Raw genomic sequence first — 9,085 nt, 5'->3', positions numbered from 1 at the left:
CAATTTGTATGCTCTCGCTTCTGGAATGAAGAAAAGCATTACCCCTTGGGTGGAGAACTAAGATGACAGAAAAGAAATTGTAGAGCAGGGGAGGAGGGAAGAAGAGCAGTTTCTGAGTCAGAAAATATAGATTGGATACCCAGTCTTCCAGCAGTGCCTCCTTGCTTAGTTATCATAATAATAGCTGACATTTATGTATTTCTCAGTGTTTGCAAAGTACTTTGTAGACACAATCTCTTTTGAACAATAGTTTTACTGCTGCCTCTGTTACTCCATGGGTCAAATGAGCCTACATTATTTAAGCTAGGCATATGAGTTTATGGGATGCTGATGATGTTGAGAGCGTTCCAGAGGGAAATTTTTCTTTCTAAAATCAATCATAATTATTCTTCGAGATTTGGGTCCCAAAAGGTAATGATGGTTTTAGTTATTCATCTACTCAATGGAGGCTCTCAATGTATCTAGACTAAGATATACGTTTTGGTTTTTAATGCCCTTGAAAACCTAGACCTGACCAGCCTTTTTAGTCTTAGTGTTTATTATTTCCCTTCCCACTGTAAAAGTGAAATTTGGGAGATGCCATCTAAAAGTATATATATTTTCTATGGACACGTGGAAATTATCAAACTACATTTCCCGTGGTCCAACGGGTTTCCGTTTCCGGTTCTTGGGTGTGGGGACGCCTATGTCTCCACACAGAACAATTTAAATCTCCTGGGTTAGGGGGGAGTGGCTCTTAGCCAGCAGACTCCGGAGGAGACAGGAGACAATAATGGCGAGGGCGACGGTTTTGAATTCTTACAAGCGCGTGGTCTAATAACTTTATCTATCAGCATGGCTTTAATTAAAATATTAATTTAGAGTATTATATCAGCCTTTATTATGTTTTATCCTTATACACACCCTTTGCTCCAGTCACATTAGTTGTCTTGCTCTCTATCCCTTTGCACTGACTACCCCCTATACCTGGGATCCACTACCTCCTGGCACCTGCCATTTAGGATCTCTTACTTCCTCCAAGACTCAGCTTGAGCGTCACTTACTAGATCAAGCATCCTTAATCTAGAGTCTATGAAAACCTAGGTGATCTAAATGAATATTTTAAAAACTATATCTCTTATTTAAATATAATTGGTTTTCTTTATAATCCTATATATTTTATATATTTAAAAACATTCTGAGAATGGGCCCTTACCATAACAAAAAAAGAAGGTAAGAACGCCTGGTCTAGATAAAACTTCTCCTGATTTCTCCCACTACTTGCCCTCCCTCCCAAAACCAACTTGTATTTATATACATACATATATATGTACATACATATATATGTACACATTGGGTTCCCTGATAGAATATGAGGTCCCCAGAGAGGGGAACTCTTTCATTTTTGTCTTTTTTTGTTCCACATTTTACAAAACCTCATTTTTGTATCTCTAGCTCTAGCTCCTAGCACAATGCTTTGAATCCAGTAGGTACTCAATTGATTATTATTTTCTTAAACCCTTACCTTCTGTCTTAAAATTGATACTACGTATCAGCTCCAATGCAGAAGAGCAGTAAGGGCTAGGCAATTGGGGTTAGGTGACTTGCCCAGAGTCACATCACTATGAAGTATCCGAGGCCGGATGACTATTGACTATTCATCAAATTCTTCATTTTATGTGTTTCCCTTGTCTCCTATGCACTAAAATGCCCAAGTACGACTTTTATTCCTTGACATGAGCTTTCTTCATGGTTAAATCCTTTGTTTTCTGTACAACAAGCATTTTGAAAGTTCAATTTTGAGTACTTTTATTGAATTGAGTTGATTTAAATCACATCTACAAGGTTGGAGATTCCTAACAGTGTTATGACAAATGTTCTTAAAAGAAAAGCATGAAGGTCAAGAAAACACTTAGCCCCATGGTAGCTGGGGCAAACATCACTGCTCTGTCTGTGCTCCATTCCCTCTCAAAGATATCATCAAGGATGGACAGGACAGCTGCCATGGTCTCCTCACAAGTGGGCTGGATCTGGTCTTCTGGCAGCAGGAATCCATCGGTACCATTGTCTCTCAACTCAAATGTGTAAGAGAAGGGGATCCCGATATCATAAGCCCAGTCTCGTGAGGAACCAGATGTGGGATCTATGGATTAAAAGGAGGCAGAATAAATAACACGGATACCAATCTCTGTCAATGACCTCACAGGTCGACGGCAGGGAAGACATGACTTCAAAGGAGTAAAATGCACATTCTTATGAAATAAATTCTAGCATTATAGATTCTAAGAATCGTCCAATACAACCTTCATGCAAAGTTCCCCCCTCCTTTTTTATTTATAACAAAATAAGTGCCCTTTTAGCCTCTGTCTGAACACCCCTGTGAGAAGGAATTCATGAGACAGCCCATTTCAAATTCACAAAGTTCTATTTTTTTTAAACTCTTCCTTTCTGTCTTAGAATTAATACTAAATCTCTCCATTCCAAGGCAGAAGAGTAGTAATGGCTAGGCAACTGGGATTAAGTAACTTGCCCAGGATCACCCAGCTAGGAAATTTCTGTGGCCAGAATTGAACCCAGCATTTCCCATATCCACGCCTGGCTCCCTATCCACTAAGCCACCTCACTGCCCCCCTATTTTTTTAATCTAGCCTCTGATGCCATAGGGAAACTCTTATTCAGGAAACTCTATTAATAGAGGCTGGCACCTACTTCACACCTTAGAGTCTTAGAGCACTCAAGAGCACCTATTACTTGCCCAACATCACACAACTAGTATATATCAGAGATAGGATTCAAACCTAGGTCTTTCTGACAGAGATGAGTTCTTTACCCACTATGCCATATCACTTCTCCTAGCTAATATTTAGTTTTTATATTTATCTAATATCTGACTTTCTGTCATTTCTACTTCTGACCCCAAGCAAACTGAGGAGATCAGGTTTTTCATGGCACTTTTTCAAATATTAAAAGTGAAGATGGAGCCCACCCAAAATCTTTTTTTCCCTTTGTAATATAATAGATCCCCAGTCTCTGCAGTCAATCCTCATATGACGATATTTGGGGTTCCTTTATCATTCTCTTTTAAGAAAGTAAGAAGTACCTCCTTACTAACTTAAAAATAGAAAATTATTCAGATCAATGACCAGAATTCAAATGATTTAAATGTTAAAGTTATCTGGGTGGGCTCTGGAGGAGTGGAGAAGAAAACATAAGTCAAATCTCTCCTCTGAGATTATTTTGCTCTTAGATCTATCTTCCTAGCTTCGTCCTACCTTGTTCTTATTGCCTGATATGCCCTCTGGGAGCTGAGTCGACAGATCAACTGCCACTGGACATCATCTTTTCCCTGACTTCCAGAAGACAGCCTGGGCTGAGCCTGTGAGCTCATTCTTTCTTCTGGTTCACACCTTGTCCCTGGAGATCACAGTTCAGACTGCGTACAGCAAACTCCCTTCCCTCCAGCTGCTAAGCCTGGGATCCTCTCTTTCCCCCTTGAAGTCCAGCAACTTCCTCCATGACTTGGATAATGTCAAAGAAGCCAAACAGACACTTACATAAAATTTCTGAGCTTGATCCAACTCTATAATTGCTTCCATGCTTTGCTTTCAATGCTTCTGCTGCCTTCTGTCCAACTTGAATCTGTTAGTGGGAAATGCAGAAAAAGATGCCTGGTGTTAAAACAGGAACATCAACCCCTGAAGTTTCGCATTTTATTTTTTAGAAGCTAGAAAAAATAATGCAAGAATCTCTTTCTCTTCTGTCTCTTCTCTTCTCTCTGTCTCTCTTTTTCTCTGTCTCTCTCTCCATCTCTCTGCCTCTGCCTCTGTCTCTCTCCTCTCTTTCTTCTCTTCTCTCTGTCTGGCTGTGTCTGTCTGTCTGTCTGTCTCTCCTTGCATCCCTAAGTAGTATTGTCTTAGAATTTTGTTATCCCTAACTAGCATGTCCTTAGAAGCAACTGGGCACAAGATTTCAGAATATGACAGAGTTGGAATTTTTATGCTAAAAAAAATCACCCTATCAGTCACATATTCTCTGAAAGCCAGAGTGTGAAAAACCAAAGTTTCCTCTCAAGTTTAGCTTGCCAATCCATGTCTTTAAGCCCATTTTAACCAATGGATCATGATTACATGAAAAAATGGGTCCCTGGGGATAGATGACGGGGCAAAGAAGACACAGATGGTAAAAAGAAGAAAGAAATTGATGAGTTGCAGTACTAATGAGAAGGGAGAACAGGTATCAGCTATAGTGGACATCTGCTGAGAAAGGACAATAATGATGGAAAGGATAGAGATTCTGCAGAAAGAATGTAAGATAGGGTATGTAAGTAAGATGGTGCAATAGAGGTTTTCCCCAGGGGGTCAAAATTTAGAAAGTGTATTACTTTAACACACAGGAACAACCAAACTTAGAATTCAATGAGTTAAAATGGGAAGATATTATAGTCTCCCGTCCTTCTAGTGATTCTGTCCTAAGTAAGCTCCTCTTAGTTCCCTCCTCCCAGCCATAACATCACCAGGGGCAGCCTCATAGTATTGTGGGCTAATTGTCTTTCTGCCTTCTCCCATAGGGAAGCATCTTGCACTCCCTTGCACTGCCCCTTGTTTCTTTTTAATTTTTTACTTTTTAAAAAAATTTTAAACCCTTAACTTCTATATATTGGCTCCTAGGTGGAAGAGTGGTAAGGGTGGGCAATGGGGGTCAAGTGACTTGCCCAGGGTCACACAGCTGGGAAGTGTCTGAGGCCGGTTTTGAATCTAGGACCTCCCATCTCTAGGCCTGACTCTCAATCCACTGAGCTACCCAGCTGCCCCTGTCCCTTGTTTCTTGAAGTCTATTTGCAAGGATTTTTTCCCTCCAAGTCCTCTCCACCCTTACTAGTCAAATTTTACTTTGTCTTAAAAACTGATTTAGTGGAACCTTTTCTCCTGCACACTTCAGATGCATCTTATGGTGCTTGCCTTGGGAAAACAATTAGTTACAACTGTACAATTTAAAAAATCATCATTTTTACAATAAACTCTAGTATTTTACAGATTTTTAAAATCTTTAGCTACTATACTTAATTATGTATCTAGTGATTATTAGGAGAAAATGAAGATGGTCCCCAGCATTTGGGGTAAACCATTTGTGGCAACTCTTTGGTTGGATGTGGGCATGAGTTGCATAGGGTGAACAAGCATGAATAACTTGCAAACTGTATCTAGAAGAAATTCCAGAATCAATGAATTAAAGGATCAGTTGGTATATTTGAAACAATTTGAATATGTTTATTTTAATACAAATATGAATGTGTATACTTAAGCACATCTATATATGCATACTTACACAAAAACACACACACCAAAGTATTTACTCTGATGCCTCTTCATTGTCTAGAAATTAGCTCCTACACATTAAGGTCACTAAAGAACTCAGAAAGGGTCTACCAAACTGTAGAAGTTTCCCTTATAGGTCTAGCAAAAGAGTTCTATTGTTCAAAGACCAGCCTCCATTAAAAGAGGTTAATTCCAGGGGGTTTCCTTCTAAGTGCTTTTTTTTTCCCTTAAATTGACCAGATCAACCCATAAAGACCATTTGCCAAAGGCAACCAGTGAAAGAAGGAAGCATCCATCTTGATTAAATCCTGGACTTTTGAAGCTTAACTATAAGATTATAAATTATAGTATATTTAGCATACATATTGTATGACACATATCATATAATTTGCATATAATTTCTTTATTAATTTTGTCTAACCATCTATTTAGGAAAAATACATAGATAAGGAATGCCTATTGTCCAGTTAGATAGATAGCTCATAGAGCTTGTCCATCTGTCTATATATCTTGGGCAGAAGGTGAAATGGACAATGAGTTGGACCAATAATTAAACAAGATGAGGAGAGCTAGCTGGATTGCCCTTAGAAAATCATGAAACTCTTTTAATGATCCTAAACTTCTTCCAGAAATAAAAGCCCACCTTTTCAATGTTGATAGTTACTGTGTGATTGTGAGTCATGGATCATCGTAGCCTCCAGTAAATTAAAAGTGAGGATCACTTAGAAGGCAATTATGGTGTGTACAAGCACTGAACAACATACAACACATACATAAGCACAACCAAGAGTAAAAGAATGGGCATAGATAAACACATGGATTAAAAAATGAGATGATCTGGTTGCACAGCAAGAATAAGAAATAGCTATTGGACAGGCCACTCCATATCTAAATGATATCCTTGAAATATCAGAGGAGAGAGGAGACCTCCTGGCAAGTTGATTGACTCCTGGAGCAAAATTACTAGGGGACGTAGACAACAGTTCCACAAGATAGATAGGCATGGATTGGTTGCCTTATTAGATGGAGCTTCCAAAGCATTAAGCTCACAGATCCATTTGAATCGTTTTAAGTATCTGATCATCCACAACCCCTGTAAAATATCTGTATATGAGGGTAAATAAGTATATATATGTAGTGATGGGTATGTGAATAATTTCTGAAAATTTTTCTATCGATCCTAATTTGAACATTTGATCAATTAATTATCTTTGGTTTTGAAAGGCAAATGCCTCAGGGACTAGAATATTGGAACCAGAGGGAGATCTGTATTTATATCACACTTCTGATAGTTAATGGTGAACCCATGGTCAAATTCTCCAAATTCTCCAAAGTTTCTACCTCAAAGAAGTCATTGAGAGGCAGATAGATGATACAGTGTAGAGAGCACTGGTACTAGAATTAGGAGGCTCTGAATTAAAATCTGGACTCAGATACTTATTAGCTATGTGACTCTGGTCAAGTCATTTAACCTTTGTCTGCCTTGGTTTGCTCATCAATAAAATAGGCATAATAACAGCACCTAGGTTCCATAACCCACATTATCATGAGCTAATATTTGTAAAGCACTTTGCCAGCAGTAGAGTACTTTGTCATGCTAGCTATTAAAATGAGGTAATGTGTATTAAGTGTTTTGCAACCCTTACAATGCTATATAAGGCCAGTTACTGTTCTATCTTTAATGATTATATCCATCGCTCACTATCTGAGAGACTAAAAGATTTAGAAATGAAGCAATCTTTTCCATATTAGATAGATGAGCCACTCTGAGAATGTGCTGTTCTCTTTCACTTATATCCATGATGCCACTAGCCAATTATTTGTAGGATCTGCTCTTTGTTGTTTGGGGATAATGATGACAGAGTTGCACCAATCCAGCCATACTCTCTTGGCCCATGGTAAGGAATGTAATCAAATATACACATCAGCAGAGTACCTGGACACCTCTCCCCACCTTCTTTTCATGACTCATTGACTTTTAGACTCAGAGAATAAATTAAAAGAAATTATCTAATTCAACTGCATCATAGGGAGGAAGAATTTGAAGCCTTGAGAAGTGAAGTAATTTCTCCAAGGGTACGCAGCTAGTAAAGCCAGATTTAGAACCTAACCCTCAAATTCCTACTTTTCAGCAATTCAACTAGCTAGCCTTCAGAGTCTTCACATTTGAAACTAGAGTTATAACTCCAGGGAGGCAGACAGGGCTTTGTTCCAGGGCGGGAAATTTAGAAGGCGCTAACAGTGTCTTAGGAGCAGCAAGGTGGATCAGTGGCTAGAGTACTGGACCTGGAGTCAGGAAGATTCATCTTTGTGAGTTCAAATCTGACCTCAGACACTTAATAGCTTTGTAACCCTGAGCAAGTCACTTAAAGCAGTTTGCCCCAGTTTCCTCATGTGTAAAATGAATTGGAGAAAGAAATGTCAACCACCCTGGTTTCTTTGTCAAGAAAACCCCAAATTGGGGTCATGAAGAATAGAAGTCAACTGAAATGACTGAACAACAGTACCTTGGGGCGGTGGGGGTGGTACGTCAACCTCGACAGACCTGTTAGTGATGGTGGCCTGGTCCACCAGCTCCCCTTCTTCCCCTTCCCTGCTCTGACCCGCTTAGCATCAGTGCATTTCTTCCCCTTAGCAGAAATATTCTTGGCCAAGCAGAAGTCTTGGGCGAATCAAAGTGTCCTTCCTCCCCCTAGTGGCGACACTCCAGTTGAATGAAAATTCAAGTTCAATGTTGGTACTCTGCTCAGGTCAGACCACATCTGGGGTTCTGTTTTCAGCTCTTGACATCCTATTTTAGGCATGACACTGATAAATAAGAGATTCCAAAGAAGACAAATAAGATGCTGAAGAGCTCTGGGATCTTGTTATACGTTAGTTGGAAGTAACTAAGAATGTTTAGCTGGAGAGACTCAGGGAGGATCTAATTAACTGTCTTCATGCTTGTCACAAAGGGCAGAACTCAGAATGAATAGAAGGTACTATAAGGGAGCAACTAGGTAGCGTAGTGGATAGAGCATCATCCCTGAAGATGGGGGGGTTCGATTCTAGTTCAAATATGACCTCAGATACTTCCTAGCTGTGTGACCCAGGGCAAGTCACTTAACCCCCCAATGCCTAGCCCTTGTTGCTCTTCTGTCTTGGATTGATACTATTGATTCTAAGACAGATGGTAAGGGCTTTTAAAAAATATTATAAGATAAATTTAGTTTGAAATAAAGAGCTTTCTAACAAGAACTATACAGATGTGGAACAGGTCTCCCCTAGAGAGTAAAGAATTGCCCTTCATTCAATCTAGCCATACTTTCTCCATTCTGTGCTTGGAAATGTATATTTAAAACCCAAATATTTTGTATTTATCACTGTAAAATTTCATCTTAGTTTCAAACCCATCATTCAAACTTGTTAAGACGTTTCTACATCTAGCCATTAATCAACAAAGATGCATTTATTAAGGGCTGACCACGTGCCAGGTCCTGGTTCTTTCCTGAGACATTTTACCTAATGTTTCAGGTTCATGTCATGTGCAGATTTAATAAGTATAGTTTATTGTGTCATCAGTAAGAATGTTGGATAGCTCAAGGAGGAGAGCAGAGGGAGCCCTGCTGATACTTCTTTCCCCATTGACACTGACCAAGAACTAATCTTTGTTTCCAGTCATTCAGTCAGTTCTGAATCTTTCGGAAGGAAGGAAGAAAGGAAGGAAAGAAGGAAGGAAGGAAGGAAGGAAGGAAGGAAGGAAGGAAAGAAGGAAGGAAGGAAGGAAGGAAGGAAGGAAGGAAGGAAGGAAG

General features: G+C 39.4%; 1 protein-coding gene across 1 annotated transcript in view; it reads right to left on the bottom strand.

Moving 5' to 3' along the window:
* Nucleotides 1–1,859: 1,859 nt before the first annotated feature.
* The window catches only part of CPO (carboxypeptidase O), a 30,132-nt gene continuing 22,906 nt past the window's right edge, over nt 1,860–9,085 (bottom strand). The window contains exons 6-7 of the mRNA XM_044669417.1: nt 3,534–3,618; nt 1,860–2,122 (exon numbers count right to left, since the gene is read on the bottom strand). Of these exons, the coding sequence (XP_044525352.1) occupies nt 1,860–2,122; nt 3,534–3,618 (348 nt within the window). The remainder of the gene's footprint in view (nt 2,123–3,533; nt 3,619–9,085) is intronic.

This window comes from Gracilinanus agilis, chromosome 3, assembly GCF_016433145.1.
Source record: "Gracilinanus agilis isolate LMUSP501 chromosome 3, AgileGrace, whole genome shotgun sequence".
NCBI lineage: Eukaryota > Metazoa > Chordata > Mammalia > Didelphimorphia > Didelphidae > Gracilinanus > Gracilinanus agilis.
Note: the sequence above shows the minus strand (reverse complement) of the source record. Positions and strands in the feature narration are given on the sequence as shown.